Source organism: Protopterus annectens, chromosome 10.part0 (genome assembly GCF_019279795.1).
Source record: "Protopterus annectens isolate FY-2018-M chromosome 10.part0, PAN1.0, whole genome shotgun sequence".
NCBI classification, from domain to species: Eukaryota; Metazoa; Chordata; order Ceratodontiformes; family Protopteridae; genus Protopterus; species Protopterus annectens.
The window spans coordinates 616,445,773-616,464,543 of record NC_056744.1 but is presented as its reverse complement, the minus strand read 5'-3'; the positions used below and the strand labels follow the sequence as shown (position 1 = coordinate 616,464,543).

General features: G+C 34.7%; 1 protein-coding gene across 1 annotated transcript in view; it reads left to right on the top strand.

Moving 5' to 3' along the window:
* Positions 1-18,771, top strand: part of ST3GAL3 (ST3 beta-galactoside alpha-2,3-sialyltransferase 3) — a 3,995,325-nt gene that overhangs the window by 731,598 nt on the left and 3,244,956 nt on the right. The window contains exon 3 of the mRNA XM_044085443.1: positions 6,142-6,280. Coding sequence (XP_043941378.1) covers positions 6,163-6,280 — 118 coding nt within the window. The 5' untranslated portion in view covers positions 6,142-6,162. The remainder of the gene's footprint in view (positions 1-6,141; positions 6,281-18,771) is intronic.

Here is an 18,771-nt window from a genome sequence, read left to right as displayed (position 1 = left end):
GCTAACTGCTCTTTTGTGTCTAACTGGCAACCTATGAATATTAAGGACTGCAAAAGTTCAACACAGGACTTTGGTACATGTACTGAAATACCAAAGGACAGGCATAACTAGAATAAATACTCTCTTGCTAAAATCATTTTTTCCATTGTAGTAGCAATGATGAGCCAGTTATCTAGCTAAGGGAACATTTTTATTCACAGGAGGCACATGGGCAGTGTCTGGAGCCACGCCCTTGGTTAACACGCATGGGGGCAGTGGTGAGACCAAATAGCAAAGATTGAATAGTCTCAATATTGTGATACGTAGGTAGGTGTACTGTAAATCCAAAGTGAACATCCAATCTCCAGCTTGGAAGCATGGCAAGATGGAGTGCACTGTGACCATCTGAAATAACTCCCACCTCATGTATCAGTTTAGACAGATGAGGTCTAAGATGAGTCTGAGATCCTGAATTTTTATTGGCAACAAAAAGAACCTAGGGTAAACTCTGGACCCTTCCTGTTTGGATGGAACCTCCTGGATGGCTGTTTATTGAAGGAGGATTTCCAACTCATGCCACCACCTTCAGATGGAGGGGTGGTACTGTAGGTGAATGGGAGGACATGTATTTAGGTGTTGTTAGAAAATGTACAGAGTAGCCAATGGATATGATTTTTCTGACCAAATGTCTTGTGTGATGACCAGCCACACAGAATGGCACAGGGATAGATGTCCGTCAACTGCTTCCACAATAGGATAGTTGAGCAATGGTTTATGCCTGATACTGACTGTGTCTGAAAGAGAACCCACAAAACCCTTGCTGATGCAAACTACCTCTGCCTTTCTGAATGTGGTTACTGCAGGAACACTGGTTGCCATGGGAACATCTGTCAAAAGGCTGCTGATTCTGGGATTGGTGGGTTTTGCAAAACCAAAGGTTCTAGCCACCCCTTTCATTTGTTTGAAAGGATATTTGTGAGACAGAGAACCTTACCTCAGTGGCTGTGAGCGGTTTGCCCTCCTGCTCACATTGTTGCAGTTTATCTTTTACCTTCTGCCTAAACAAGGTTTATTCATTAAATGGGGCATTGACAAACGACTGTTTAAAGAGTCATTGACAAATGACTCTTTAAAATGTTCTGCAAATCAAGTAAGGTGAAGCCAGGTCTGATGCTGCATTGTGATTCCTGCTGGAATTATGGCAACATGACCATAAACAAGTAGGGAAAGTTCCCCAATGCCTGACCAGATTTTCCCTAGTAGTATAAGTGCCATCTCAGGTATCCCTTGAAAAGAGGCCACAAGGCTAGTGGGACTAAGTTGTTCAACAAAGGATAAATATTGTATTAGTAATAAAAGCCTTACAAATACCATACACTGAATCAAAGCATGGATGATATCTGTTGTGAGGAGATATTTTCTAATTACACTTATTCTTTCTAAATGTTTTATTATCCATTTTAAAAGTAAATAGTGCAGGGTCATACTATCAAAAGCAATGCCAAATAGTTGAAACTTAGCAGTATTAACATTTTAATGGCAAGCAAGAGTGCTATCAGAGCAACTTAGAAATGCTAAAAGTAAAGGAAGCCGAGATAAAGAAAATCCCTTAAAGCCTAGGAAGGGAAACTGGAACATGCAAAAATTGGCTATAAAGGAAGAACATGGCAATTGGGTGACTTGAAACAATCATCAAACAGGGAAATGCATGATTGTAAAAATAAAGAAGAGCAAATGAATGAACAGGTTTAAAACTATTACTAGAAAGATAACCATTTTAATAAAAATTGCATGGGGGCATTTATTTAGTGTGACTCACTTTGCAGTTTGGCAGAAGAAACCTGGAGCAGATCTGCTCTCAGACCATCAATATTAAAATTAGAAAAATTAGTAGTCTGGGATGGTTTCATATGCTGAATGACCTTAAGACAGATATTACTGCTATTGTTAATCAGTAAAGACGTCGTCATACCAGACTGGTTTTGTATAGCTGTTACCATATGAACCAGTCACTTATTTATTCACTTAGTCTTACATAGCTGTGAAGTTTCGGTTATGAAATCAAATGATTCATACACTTGTTGGCACAAGAACATAACTACAGATAAGACTATAAGCTGTCACCTAGCAAAGGCTAAAGAATGTCATTAAAAGTCAACTCAGTTTCCTTAAGAGCGACTGGAAGAATGCCTGAAATTGGAGCGTGCCAGTAATAAATCACTAAGAGCAGGGTAATGAAATGAAATGACAGGCAAAATGACATAGTATGCTTAACCATTTGTTAAAATGGCAATTGCATACATAGGCTAAACTACAGTACGTTTCCTTCTCTTGAATGCAGTCCTGAGAGAGGCACATTAGAGTAAGCCTGATTTAATTAGTTCCCCACATTTCTTATTTGCATTGGATGTTGTTGTAGCTCTGCACACTATTTTGACTTTCTGTCAAATGTCAGGTTACTTCAGAGCTGTATCTATGTACGTTGTTGTCCTGAACTGGGCAAACCCCCCCAGCTGTCACTTCTAAAAAAATTGGGGGCACCAAAACTGTAAGACATAGTGACATAATGACCTTGTTACACTTCCCAGAAGTTCATAACCCACACTTTTCAAGCAATGCAGCTGCTGATGTTACCATCCAGCAAAAACAATGACACAAATCGCTTGCCAGAACTATTCAACACACTCCTGTACATTGCCACTTGTGCCCCCTAACAACTTACACCTGAGAAGTTACCCCATTTCATCCCACCATCACTATGGCTCTGGATTAGTTGCTTTCTGATCATGTCACAGTATTTGCTATATCTTAATTGCATGTGTGGGGAAGAAACTCCATGCACTTATTCTCTCACATTCTCAACAAAAAGGCAAGCAATTAGTCTATATTTCTTCAGAAACAGTAAATCAGTTAGTCCATTTTTCTTGCTGAAACAAGAAAATGAGTATCATAAACATTTGTTTAGAAACTTGCATTAACTAGTAAATATGCTCAAGGCATCACATTTTATAACCATTTGGTCAAAAGTGTCTGATGTGAATATAAAAATTAAAAAAAAAGTACAGTGTCCTGTTTCAAACTATACAGCTTAAAGAAGCCAGTTCACTTAATCTTATGGGTAGTTTGTTTTATGAAATGTTAGGAATGGTTAATTAAATTCAATGTGTGAAGCCAAAAAGAAAATGTGCTCCTTTGTGCATTCATTAACAAATACTGTACAGAACCATAGCAATGGTATTTTTTCATAACTATGCTCATTTAGTTGCAAGCTTATGTAGTTTACTGGAGAATATCAAACGGAAATGACTCCAGGTACTGTAGCAGTGACATACAATGTTAGGAAAGTAGCAGAGCTTTTGGAAAGAGAAATGAGCAGGAATGGAAGTGAATAGATAGCTTAGATGTAATTAAGAATCATTTAAAGCCAATATAATGGGAACACGTCTTCTGTTGTAAAGCAAGATAAGAATTGCATTTGTGTTGATCTGTACACATCACAACAATCTATCAATGAAAATTTTAATGTACCAGCAGATATGTTGTTATAACATTAAAACAATACAATATCCACTTAGAAATTCACAAATCTCTCTTATATTTTATACATAAATCTTCAATTTTTTCACACTGAAATCATGCCTTTACAATTTACTTTATGCATCGTAAATACTGTATGTACAAATATTTGATGGTGTACATGTCCCTGGTACCATACAAAAATACAATACTTCCTTTATATCTTCAACAATTACACCGTCGTAATCTGGACCCTGACGGTCCAAACTGTTATGATTTTCCTAACATATGGAATATAACCCTATATTAACTTTATGTTTATACTGGTTGAGATATTCAAAACCATACTGTCTCTTTACTGAGGATTACAAATGGCAGATTAATCTTAGTTATTTTGTCTGCCCCTACATCTTTTACTCATCCCTCACATTCTGAATCACCTCCTTTCATCTAATCTCATTAATCATATCCATTTTACCAACAAATAGGTATTAAGCAAAGGACTCTGATTTTCAGTTTCAGACTTGCGTATAACTTCAGAAATGAAGAGGGAAGCTTTAAGGCCTTTCTCATAAATGCATACTGTGTGTGTGTGTGTGTGTGTGTGTGTGTGTGTGTGTGTGTGTGTGTGTGTGTATATATATATATATATATATATATATATATATATATATATATATATATATATATATATATATATAGGTTTCACATGTTCCATACCTTGCTCATTTCACTTTACCTATTTTAAGAATGTGCTTTCTCAGCTTTGTCATTAATATATGTAAATACCCAAAGCACAAGACTTTCAGGAACACAATGCTATTTGCTGTTTTTTTTTAATTTTTTTATTTTATTTTATTTTATTTTATTTTTTTCGGAAATCGCTGTCTACTGTCTGTGCAGTTTCTAAGCTTGCACCAGTGATTCTCTTCTTTGTGGAGATTTCTCTCTTCTTTGAGTTGGTATGGCTATGGAGTTTGTGTACATGGGTTTGAGGAAGTACAGGCCCCCATATTGAATGGTGCAGTTAGGTTGCTACCTTGCAAATAAAACAAACAAAAAAAAAAACACTTCCAGTTTGCTATGTTGTTCTGCTCTGTTTTGAGCATGTTTTTACTGCTTCTGATGCATGTTTGTTTTCCATTTCACATTTTATTGTAGGACTTAATATATTTTGTCTGTGATGGATGCAATTATTTAAAAATATCACACCTAAACACATAGTATGGAATCTTTTATAAAATATATCTTTTTCACATATATCTATAAACTATCATCTTGGCTTTGTTCATATTAATGTACAAGTTGCTATTAGATGTAAGTTTTATATTTTCAAAGTGGAAAATGTGACTAATGTCCAGTTGTCACACAAGTCTAACATACCTTAGAGGCATTCTTGCCTATCTTTTCATTCTCTTCAAGTACGCTATATAATGAATGAAGAGTCAAGGGGCCAGTCTGCATCTCTGTCTTATCCGTTTATTAACTTGACTTTGCAAGCTTTTTTTGAGACTTTTAAACTGTGCCCATATATCTTCTTAAGGGGCTGCTATGGTATTAATCATCTGTAAAGTGAACTCTCCTCCTTCATTTTCTGCCATATCTTCCCCTTAATGACTTTGTCAAATGTGGCTGAAATAGCTTAGCAATGGGTGTTACTTAGTTTTGAGCCAGGCTATGCAGTTTATACCCTTTTCTGCCTTTCCCGTTAAAGATCTCAATGTCAAATGAAGTGCATATTTAGAACTGGAATAACTGAATATCTCAGTGACAGTAGAAGAGTAGCTCTGTCTAATTTAATCTCAACACATTTTAAGGAACAATAAGTGAGGATATCACTTGTTGATCTTCTTTAAGAAAAAAGGGGAGACAATGATTATATTTGCTAAAACTAGAGCCTCACTTAATTTTGAAATTCAGAACGTTGATGACATTTAGAATTAATTTAAATCTGAAATGTCTGACTTCTAAAGCTACTGCAATCATGACATCGGTATTTATAGGTTAAAATAAGAATAAATGCATTTTTGAACATACACTAGTGTTTTAAATATTTAATCAAGCTGATACCTTATTGGTGGTGGAAATCACATGACTTCTTTCATTCCCTCTGAAGATAAACTGCTGAGGCATCAAGAACCGTTTATCTAAAAAGAATTGTTTTCATTCATTTTCTGCTTGTTACTTTGTTATTCTGAATAACACCCAGATAGTTCAGTAATGATGCAGGAAAGTGGACTCCATAAAAACAATTACTTGGAAATTTTTCAGTCAACTTCCACTCCAACTTTTACCTGCTAAGATCCTTTGAAAGATCTAATGCTGTGGTAGATATTCTCATTTACTGGCATTGTGTTTTTTTTTTTTTTGTGATCTTGCCATTGTCATAGGTGAACTAAGGTAACAAAAAGTACACTTATATGTCAAAGGTAATATTAAGATTAGAAAATAAATAAGTCATACATATAGAAAATAAATAGATTGATCTGTGTAGGTGACATGTATCTGAATTTCTGCTGTTGTTTCCCTGGCCAAATGTTTTAAGTAGTATTGACTGTTAAGTTGTTTGATGCTACATTTATAGAGACATCACTTTCTTTTGTGACTAGAGACTAAATGCCTTTATCCTGATTTTGTTTCATGCAGCACAGAGATGAACATCAGAAGATGAGTTTCATAGCAAACTTTCGAAATGTGCTTCTAGCACTTTGTCTAATGCTGGTTCTTGGGTTTTTGTACTACTCAGCTGGAAAGTTGCATCGCTATAACTGGGGTCAGGATTCACGTAAGTACCTCAGCTGCCACTACTTTTATTTATAATTCCAAAAATTCATGTAGCCAAAGCAAATATGATGGACAGTAGAAGATATTGTGCACAACTGGGTATTTATATCTCTGTTAAACATACATAGGTGGCTGGAGGGGGTAAGGTTTGTGAGTATATCCTTTACTTGCCTGTTTTTGAAGTCACTTTTCTCTTCTGAACTTAATGAATAACACTAAAATATTTAATGGAGAACATTGCAGTTTTTAGTTCTTATCAGTGCAAAGTACTTGAGAAATTTTCAATAACTGGTAAAAAGATTATAAAAATGTTTTAGAAATTATAAATGCAGTAGTTCTAATAGAAGGAAAACTCAGTAGAGCAAGCACATAGCAGTGGCTTTTTTCCTTTTGTTTCTGTCCTTGTATTTTGTTAACCACATACAACCCACTATGTAAAAGGCAGTCTTACAAGGCTGATAACAGACAGACTTATTAAAAGAAATAGGTGTACATTTCAAAAGTGATTACAACATATGTTGCAGACTACAATATGACATATCTTTAATATTAAAAATTGTAAGCATGGAGGATTAGAGTTGAAATCTATGCCTTTTACATTGCTTATAGTTATTTACCCTATATCTGTTCTGTATTACCCACCACTGCTCTGCTGTAAAACAATTATATTGGCTTGAATTACCCTGCCATCTCATATTTACTCAGCTACTTGTGACTCGTGCCATAATAATATAAACCTTCAAAATGCCCAGCATTAAACACCTTTCTCCACTACTACTATCTCAATAGACCCCTCTACTTTTATGATAAAAAACTTCTCTCCACTTACAAACTTGAGAGATCTGCCGGAATGTCCTGTACTCTAGCTGTGTTGCCAAATCCTGGAACACAATTCCAGTCACCCTGAGGCCAGTATCTAACTTCCACACATTTAAATCTGCACTAAAAGAATTTCTAGGTGAATGCTGGCTTTGTTCCTGACTATATACATCTATACTGTTTTCCAGCTTCATCAGCTAACTCCGTAATCAAAAACTCTAAGACCTCCTTTTAACATGATTCAGAGACATTCTTGTATTCATTTTTGAAAATATTCTAAATATTTTCCTCAGTTTATATTATTCTTTTCCAATGGAGCACCACCTGCACATAATATTTATACAGTAATAGTATCCGCTCATAACTACCACTTCTGAGTTTACTTAATTTAATCTATTATTTCCTCGTCTTCATTCTTCTTTTCAGGTTTCTCTATTACATCCTCTATAACTTCTTGTCCACGTACCATAATTTTCTGTCTTCTCTAACCCTAATTTACCTGTACTTTTCTTTCTCACAGCTTCAACCATCTTATTCACTATACTAAAATGTGTCTTGCTACTCTAATTTTATAATGTCTTTGCAAGTTAATCACTCTTTATATTTTTCCTATAGCAACTATGTCATTCTGTTTGTATGTCCTCGATAGTAAATCAGTCTTTAATTTCCTGTAGCAACTATAATAAATTGATTGTATTACTTATTAGTACAGGTAGGGTGGAGTGGGAGGAGAAGTGTGTCAGGAGTGACACGGGTACCAGTAAGAGTGAAAGGGATGGCCTACAAGAGGGTAGTGAGACCAGCTATATTATATGGGTTGGAGACGGTAGCATTGACAAAAGGGCAGGAGTCAGAGCTGCAAATGGCAGAGTTAAAGATGTTAAGATTTGCATTGGGTGTGACGAGGATGGACAGGATTAGGAATCGGTATATTAGAGGGTCAGCTCAGGTTGGATGGTTTGGTGACAAAGCCAGAGAGGCAAGATTGAGTTGGTTTGAAATGTGCTGTGGAGGGATGCTGGGTGTATTGGGAAATGGATGCTTAGGATGGAACTGCCAGGTAAAAGGAAAAGAGGAAGGCCTAAGATAAGGTTTATGGATGTGGTGAGAGAGGACATGCAGGTGGTTGGTGTGACAAAGCAAGATGCAGAGGACAGGAAGAAATGGAACCAGATGATCTGCTGTGGCGACCTGTAACAGGAATAGCTGAAAGAAGAAGAAGAAGAACACTTATTAATCTCATGTTAGTTATGTCTGTGATTGCAGTAATATTGTCTTTACTGATATTCTCTCTCCAGGCCTCCACTGAAAACGGACACCATTGTTCAATCAGACGTTCGCTGTAAAAAATGTCAATAAAGAAATGTAAATAAATAAATGAACAGATTTAAAGTAAAGAACTTTAGCTTAAGTAAACAGTATAGGGACAGAAAATTGAAGCAGAATATACTCATCAGGTAACCCTAGTAATTACACTAGTCAATTTGGATTTTACATTGAGAGTGAGCCAGTTTTAAAGGACAGTCTGGAATTCACTTCTGTATATCTCTTGTCTATCAGTACATAGGATTAAAGCTAGGAGTTGTTAACAAGCTATGTCCTGTATTTCTGGGTTTGATTCTCTCTCACCTCCATTTGCCTACTGTGTGATTCTTGGAAGTCATTTAACCAGACAATAGGCTAAGCTTCTCAGTAGTATCCTGGACTGCTTGCCTAACAAATGCCTATGGAAAGTTAGTTCATAGGAAAAGGATGATTATTTGCTTAGATAGCTCTGCAAGATACCACAATTTCAATGGTGTTCCAATTGCAGCACCCAAAGTTTCTGGGTGTGGGAGTAGGGGATTGGTATCTACTAATCAGATAATCCAGACACAACTGGACAAGCACATTAAAGAAGGGTGCTGATACTTCCATTGTTTAGTTGGCCATGACCAAGCCAGAGCTGGGCAAAGGGGAGCTCATGTTCACAAGAATGAAAGTTAAGGGGAGCATGGCCAAGATGAGCACAGAGTATCAGTATTTTTTATCAGCTCTGCCTCTACAGAACTTAATTGACAGGAAATTTTGATAAAAAACTTCCCTAACAACAGATTTGTTTTTCTTAATTAATTCTTTATAATATATATTAGGGTGGTATATAAAAAAAATTCAGTAAATTTTAATTTTTTCTGTCAAAATTAAATCTGACAATTCTACAACAGAAGAGCAAGATGAGCTTCACTAAATCATCTCATCAAGAGACATCTATTAAAAGAGAACTACAATCCTTACTAACTACTATACAAGAACTAACTGTAAATATTGACAAAATGGATGTAAAAATGGATAATTTAAAAAAAATGTACTCATCAAATGGACATCTTACATGAAGACTTATTACAACAAAAAAAAAACAGATTACTGGAATAGAATCTGCTCTAAATGATATGGACAGCAGAATTCAGGAGAGTGAGCATAATGCTGAATTCCTATTAAAGCAAAATTCTCTTCTTCAGACAAAGATTGATGACCTTAAAAATCGGTCTTATAGGAATAATGTGAGGATCTTTGGTTTACCGGATAATATAGAAGGAAATAACATGGAGAAATTCTCATCATCTTGGTTACCTGAAGTCCTGGAACTCCCGGAAGCTCTTTCATATGGTATTGAAAGAGCCCACAGATCTATGGCAACATCTAAAAATATCAAGGGTAACTCAACAAAGTCTGTCATTGTAAAGTTCCTGTCATCCCATGATAAGGAAATGTTTTTAAAGACTGTGTGGGCAAAATCTCCAATTAAACTAAAGGACAATATTATACTCTTTGATAATGACTATTCCCCCTCAGTAATATCAAAAAGAAAGATTTTCTTACCTTTAGTCAGAGAATTAAAAATCAAAAACCCATTTACTTTTTCCTGCAAGACTGAAAATATTCTATAAAAATGGTTCAAAAATCTTTGAAGACCTGGACACTGCAATTACATATATAAAAAATGATAAAATCTTAGACAAACTTGATGAAATGGAATTTGCCAGCCCTAGTCTTAAAAGAAATGCTGATAATAACACTTGGAAAACCTCTGACCCTAAGAAGAAAATTAAGAGATGACGTTTAATAAACAACATAATTATTCTTGACTCATTTAGTTGGGGAAATGAAACCGGACTTCCAGGTGAGCTTTTGGTCTTTTATTTAATTTAATTTGGTTCAGTTATTCATACAGTCATATATTTGTTATGTGTTGCGATATTTCACTCCTTTTACCTTTTGGTTAAAGTTAAATGTGATGCTATCTATCAGATAAACATTTACTTGAATCAATGCACCTTCTACTGCTGTCACCTCTATTTAAGTACATTTTTAGTGTAGTGCTTTGTTGTGGAAGCATGTTTGTATTTTTTGTTGCTAGCTTTTATGGTCGCTGAATGTTCTTTTTATTATGGATAAGCTATGTTTGTTTTGCAGATGGTTTTGCAGCTGCTTATTGGAAGTGCCGCTAGTTTGGTTGTCATGTCCAGTATATATTTGGAGATTTGTTTTGTTTGCGCCTTTCTATGTGACCCGGAGATAATGGGGAGAAGTGCAGCTGGAGTGTTGGTGAAATGGTGATGTGGGATACAGAGCTTTTAGATGTCTCTTGGTAGGCTCCAGTTTGGACTTGATGTGATTTGCTGACTGTCTTGGGGTATTTCTGTGGTGTTGGATGTTTAGATTTCTATTTGCTTTGGTCTGGAACTACTCGTTGGTTGAGCAGCTTTAGAGTTGGAGGTATAGTGAAGCTTTTTGTTCTATGGGTTGTTGTTGCCTTGTTCTGCATGCAATGAACCTTTTCATCTTTTTTTTTTTTTTTTGGTGCTGAATGAGCCTTGAGACAGTTCAATGCCTGCAGATAACTAATTTCTTACTCACCTTTTCCCGCTGGAACTTTAAATCATTTAGTTCCTTTGCTGCACACGAGACTCTACCTTCCACTGCAGCTGGTGAACTTTGAAGCTTCCTAGAAATGTCTTCATGAAGGTGACTCCCAAAACCTTACATTCGAACTCCAGCTTGAAGATAGGCCCTGCACATAGTACGATAAAGCGCATCCAGGAAGATGGTACAAATAAAGTATTTACATCTTCTAACTGTAAGACACTCAAAGACATTTTTAAAATATTATATGTAAAACTACATTAATTGATTAGCCTAGTTAAAAGCATGAAAATCTTCTTAGGCTTATTGTATTTAAATAACTGTTAGGTCCATTTTTCAATAGAAAATGCTAATATCTCATTTTCGTTTAGTTAAGGCAGTCTGTAATTTTACGTACCGCTGTGACATGTATCAGAATGCCAAATCTCACTACACTAGTAAAATGAATGGTTCCTGCAGGACCAGATGGGTGACAGCTGTTGTGTAGCACCTTCTGTGACACAAAGCTCATTTTAAATAAATGACAAATCAGAAAAACTCTCTGTTTTAATACAGGGATGCATTTTATATCTGATTGGTATGCTAAACTGAGTAGCTTATCTTCTTATTTGCAAATTGTAGGAATCATAGTGTTACCCACCATAGTATAAGGGAAACTAGGTGTGCAATGGGGCATACAGATGCTGGTCAGGTGATATCTCATCTACATTTGTGGGCCGCAAGTCTGGAGATGCTGTTGATACGGCAAAGTTCCATAGATGGCCAGCCTATTTGGGAGATGTATGAGAGACAGGATTTTCAGCCACATTTTGAGGGAATTATAAGAGTAAGGAGTAGTGCCTCTGTCTCACTGACAAGATGGGAGAGAAATGCATAATTTAGTGACTGTCATATAAGAGGAAGAAACAGGAATGGCACATTGGTGCCAAAAGAGAAGGCCAGACACATTATGTGAATGAAATCCACACAGGATAGAAGATGACTAAAAAGTCTAATCAATAACACAGTTATGGTGTAGGAGATTCATACCCCTGTATCTGATAGATGATGGGGTGAGTATGACACCAGTTACCACCATACTGGGGTATAATTAGTTGTTGCACATCTGTGAGGAATAAACAAGATAGTTCTATGAACTGAGAGGCTAGTGGAATGGATAATCACTGTTAGGGGATGGATACTATATGATTTGTACTCCAAGATGTTCTGGAGTACTCTGAAGTGAGGATCTTTGTAAATCTCATGTCTCGATCATCCACATGACTTTTTAACAAAATATTTGTTGGTTGACTTGAAAAATAACTATTGGTCTAATGATTGTTTAGGCTAATAACTGTCTTTATTTATTCTTGAAACAAACCACAAGAACAGGATGCAGGATTCAACAGATTTATTCCGGTACCTCGGCCCAACAGCCTTTGAATCTGTTGAATCCTGCATCCTGTTCTTGTGGTTTGTTTCATCTTATCTTGTTGCTGCTGTTGGTTGCTCTTTATTTATCCTTGTCAAGGTAAACACTCATATCTTAAAGCACTTCTATTGATAAATGTTTCTTATTCTTATAGCCACATCCAGTTTTATAGAATTTGAAAGCTGTTACTATAACAGTTCTGAATAATTTACTATCACATAATGAAAAGCAATGTACATCATTTTCAATATAGAACAACCGTATATTTATAAAGTGATACATTAGTATATTTACTCATTTTGCTCACATAAAAGAGAACTATTTGGTGTTATGCAACACTAATGGAACAAAACTTCTAGCTAGCAAAATATGTATATCTAATTAATATGAGCTAATTTAAGTCTGTAATTACATAGTTGTTAATGGGCTACTTAAATAATTTAATGGAATTTAATTTAACTGAATACTTTTTTTTTGTTAAAATACATATATTGGGAGTTTGCGACTATTTACGGTGTTTTACAAAAAGATAATTTTGTTACTATACATTTAGATACTCGGTTGGTTTTGTATGACATCAAGTACTTTGATTTTTTTTTTCTTTCAAGGTTTAAATTAGTTTTGCTGTAGTAGTTCTAAGAATATATTTCCTATGACAGTTAATTTGTTTGATGATCTAAAGATATCGATTAGAAGCCATATTCTTAAAGTTATGATAACATATATTTAGGCAGAAGCTGATTGATTGCTGTTGCTTGATAGGGGGTCAATTTGAATGATAGATGCCACTCGAATTAGGGGTTTTTAACTCCAGGTGGGTTCTGGTTGATTATAATGTTATGAGATTATGCTATGATTTTTTTGTTAATAAGTCTTGAGATGTTCACTATCTTTTATATGGTAGGAAACAACTTTAATTCATTTATTATGATAGTTCCATTTTATATTTGTTTTAATGATCAAAATAGTATTCCTTATGGTTATATACTAGTGTATTTCATCGGTCAATACATTATTATAATATAATATGATTTTTAATGATTTCTTTAAAATATACAATAGTCAACATTAATGGTTTAAATAACCCTAACAAGAGGAGGAGCTTAATTAAATATCTTAAGCTGCATAAATCCCAGCTAATATTCTTACAGGAAACTCATTTATTAACAGATGATATTTCCATAATTGACTCCAAAGCATATATGACTCTGGTAAGCTCTGAACACACAAAGAAGAAAAAAGGAGTAGCTATCCTATGGAACAACACAACACCCCTTCCTAAAATAATAGACATATATAAAGATAATAAGGGAATGTTTTGTGCAGTCACCATGGAATTAAATAACATTTATACACTGATCAATATATATTGGATTCCAGGCATAGGGACAAATACAGTAAGACAACACCTAGATCACATTATACAATTCTCTAAAGGAAATATAGTATTGGCAGGTGATTTCAACTGTATCTTAGATTACAAAGACTCCAGCACCAATGGGAAGAGAAGAATATCTACATCAGCTAAACTATTAAAAGATTTTTCAGAAACATATTTACTGAAAGACACCAATAACTATGCAGAGTCTAGTTATTTGTTTTACACCTTTTTTCTCATAGGCAGAATTCATACTCAAGGATAGATATAGTTTTAATCTCCAATAGCTTAACAGATTCCTTAATCAAATCAACAGTGATTTCATGTCCCTTATCGGATCATAATTCCATAACTTTTGAATTACTAGTCAATCCAAATTGTAATATTCTTATAAAGAGGATTCCAGCTTATATTACAAAACTAAAAGATTTTAATGACTTCATTTCGACAGAAGTACTGAATTTTTTAGAACTTAATATTGTTGATACTTCTTAAATTTACATCTGGGATACCCTAAAAGCTTACTTATATGGTAGAATTATTAATTGGTACAACAAAAAAAGAAAATCATGGGACAAAGAACTGCAAGATATTAAATGTAAATTAGATCATTTGAAACTTAGTGCTATGGGAGACAAAGATAAAACTGATAAAAGGAAAGAAATAAACTCTTTGAATAATTAATTCTTAGAGATATTAAATCATAAAACAATGATTAGTTGCAAAATCCAAAAGACAAACAAGCGAAAAAGGCCCAGACGAACACCTTCAACCCAATGTACCTTAACGCAAATTTATTAAAAGCACCAGATACAGCAGCGTTTTCGCTACAAACACAATGTAGCTTCTTCAGAGGATTTTACAAACACAAACAGAATGCACCTTTTATATAAATATGCTAATTGTGTAATTGCATAATTACAAAATTTCGTCACTTCCTAGTAGTGTTACTACTCAGTGAAATTTAAGTAATGCAGAAAAATAGACTCATAAGTCCCTCCTTTGTATTACAAACAATAAAAGATGTATAAAAAATATGTAAAAAGTGTAAAAATGTAAGAAAATTACAAGATGATGCCAGAGGGCACGTATAAGAACAAATTAAAAGCATTTTAACACTTAGAAATATCCTATAAAAGTGCAACTCCTTTTTAAATTAAATAGTTGTTACAACAAAATAGTAATAGTAAATTAACAAAAACTTTTTAATATAGTTTAGTACAAACGTTAACTGACCCAATATGGTGTGTCCACATCTGTATAAAAGATACACTAATGGACCTATCATACAAGTATATGTATAAGGGAGTACTATACATGTACATAAGAAAATGCATGTGTATCTAACAGAGTGGACTATTCACAGTAGGGGCCCTACAACAATGCAAAATGTGTACAAGGTCCTTATTTAAAACACAAATTTTTTTTTCTTTATACTGGTAACCTCCAGTATAAAAGGGGTTTAAAAAGCATCTCAATTTGTGTATGAAAAAGTGAGTTTCGCCATGGTAAATGAAAAATTGAAAAATTCTGTTTATAAAAAATCTAAGTTTAACAAACCATACATAAATAAACTTTCATCTCAAATATGATTTGTACTTTAAAAACGGCACTATATTACAGCTCTCATTAAGGCCTGGTGTATTGAACGCATCTAGTTTCAATTGCCATAAAAGTTCACATATTTCCAGTAGCAGTGAAGTAGGGCCACCCCTAATGGACACAGGTAGATGGTCAATGCCCATAAACAAGAACGCATGGCCAGGGTTGTTGGCTACATGCTTGGCCAAAGCATTTTCGCATTTGCTATTTTTAATTGCGTAACAATGCTGGTAAATGCGTTCTTTAAACTTTCTATCCGTCTTACCAATGTAGAAAGCTGGACAACATGTGCAAAAGGCCACATAGATGATTGACTTTGTTTCACAACTAATTCTGTAATGGATAGAAAATTTTTTATCCGAAATGACAAAAGAACTACCAGCCTTAATGTAATTGCACCAGTTGCACAAACCACAATTTTGTTGTAACAACTATTTAATTTAAAAAGGAGTTGCACTTTTATAGGATATTTCTAAGTGTTAAAATGCTTTTAATTTGTTCTTATACGTGCCCTCTGGCATCATCTTGTAATTTTCTTACATTTTTACACTTTTTACATATTTTTTATACATCTTTTATTGTTTGTAATACAAAGGAGGGACTTACGAGTCTATTTTTCTGCATTACTTAAATTTCACTGAGTAGTAACACTACTAGGAAGTGACGAAATTTTGTAATTATGCAATTACACAATTAGCATATTTATATAAAAGGTGCATTCTGTTTGTGTTTGTAAAATCTTCTGAAGAAGCTACATTGTGTTTGTAGCGAAAACGCTGCTGTATCTGGTGCTTTTAATAAATTTGCGTTAAGGTACATTGGGCTGAAGGTGTTCGTCTGGGTCTGAGCCTTTTTCGCTTATAAAACAATGATTAATATAGAACAATTCAAATTTATTATTTTCTCTACTAATCCCAAATCTTTAAATATTCTTGCAAATAAAACAAAAAAAAATTAAATGAAGTTAATCATATTAATGAAATATTCTCCTCTAAAAAGAATAAGATGGTCTCCGATCTTCACAATATCCTAGCCGAATTTACAGAATTGTTTTCTAAACATTAATCAGACTTCTAATGCACTTAACTCTAAAGAGGAAATTAAAACATTTTTTAATAAATACACTAAAAAAGGCTATCAGAGGAACAAGTGACTACCTTTGACAAGCAAATATCATTCAAAGACATACAAACCCAAATTACCAAGCTAAAGCAAAATAAAGCATCAGGTAACGATGGCATCATTCCTGAAATGTATAAATTATTACCTATGAATGCTCTAAAATTGCTTCACAAAGTATTTAATCATGTTCAGGATGAAATGATAATCCCACCTTCTTGGAAATATACTTTTATCTCCCCTATATTGAAAACTAATAAAGACCCCACAAAGTGTTCTTCCTATAGCCCCATTTCCCTATTAAACACTGATTACAAAATGTTTATATCTATTTATGCAGATAGACTTAAATTATTTTTACCTAATTTAGTGGATGATGACCAAACAGGTTTTATAGTTAATAAAACTTCATATGACAACATTAAAAGAGTATTAACCTTGATTGACTCCATGAAAAATCTCAATAAAAACTTAACCCTAGTCAGTCTAGATATAAATTGTGCTTTTGACTCAATTTCTTGGAAATATTTGTTCATTTTATTAAAGTAATTAAATTTTTCCAATAATTATATAAATCTTATTACTCAGCTATATAATGGTAGTCAAGTTTATATTAAAATTAGTACTAGTATTTCTCACAATATACCAGTAATAAAAGGTACCAAGCAAGGATGTCCCTTTTCCCCTTTATTTTTTACATTAATTATGGAGCCATGAGCAAATTTAATAAGAGATAACAGAGATATTGAAGGATACAAATTAACCTCTAGTATGTCATCTAAAATACAAATGTTTGCAGACGACATATTGTTCACTCTTGGGGGTAACAGTGAATCTATACAAAAACCTTTTAAAAATATGGAACATTTCCAACAATATTCTGGTTTTACCTTTAATAATAATAAAACACAAATTATTTTAACAGGATAAAAAAATACAACATACTTGATGAATATAAAAACTATATAGCTTAACCTCAACAAATAGTATACCCAGGGGCAGCTCATGCTATAGGACTGCAGCCCTCCCACCTAGAAAACCAATAAAATTGAGAAACACAAAAACAAACACCATAATTCCCGGAAGTCTGCGCATGTGCGCACACTCTAGATGCACGGGAACACTCTCAGACTGCTTTCTCAGCAGTCTAGATAGGGGGAAAGGCATCTCAGCCCCAATATGCCCAGCAGTCTGTACGGTGGTGATGTCATGGTGCGCTGGACCAATCACGAGAATTTTGGACTGTTCAGATGTGCGCTGGACCAATCTTGAGATATAGGGTTGCTCAGCAGCAGCAAAATGACTGTTTGGATATCATCACCACTTATCTAGGCATTTGGCTTGTCAGCAAGGTAAGCACTGGTGTGTGTGTGTGTGTGTGTGTCTGTGTGTGTGAGAAATGCCCCAGTTGCTATATACTGGTGGCTAGAGCAAACTCATGGTGGTGTGGTAGGGAATACCTCAGGCCTGAACCCTGTACCTTGTATGCAGGTGGTAAGGGCATGAATTCCCTACCCACCACCATTTGTAAAAAAATTGCAGAGTTTTGCCTCATATTTGATCTGTTCTGTTCCTCATAATATCTATGTTTTTAAATATTTAAATGCTTAGATATTTGATGGTACAGTGGTAGCATTGTTGCCTCTCAGGTTTGATTCTTGGCTGGGGTGCCTTCTGTGTGGGGTTTGTACCTTCTCCCTGTATTTGTGTGGGTTTGCCTTTGTGTCCTCCCATGTTACAAAGACATGTGTCTGCATTATTTCTTCCTGGCCCTCTGCTGAAAATTGTTTTTTTTTGTTCCAAGTCAGACTGTCCTGGTTAACAAATGTTAAATAAAATTGACAGGCATTTGAATTTCAGACTTCAGGTTTTGAATGTTTAATTCCTTAAATATTTGATGGCGCAGTGGTAGCATTGTTGCCTCACAGCTATAGGTTTTTTGGTTTGATTCTTGGCTGGGGTGCCTTCTGTGTAGAGTCTGCATCTCCTCCCTGTGTTTGTGTGGGTTTGCTCTGGTGTCCTGCCATTTTACAAAGACGTGTGTCTGCAGTATTTCTTACTGGGCCTCTGCTGAAAATTGTTTTTGTTCCATCAGACTTTCCTGGTTAACAAATGTTAAATAAGTAAAATTGACAGGCATTTGAATTTCAGACTTCATATTCTTCAGAAAATACATAGTAACACAAAACCTTTTATTCTAGCAATTTTCTAAGTGTATAAGCTGAACATTTGAAATTTGTCCCTATTTTTGGGACTGTAT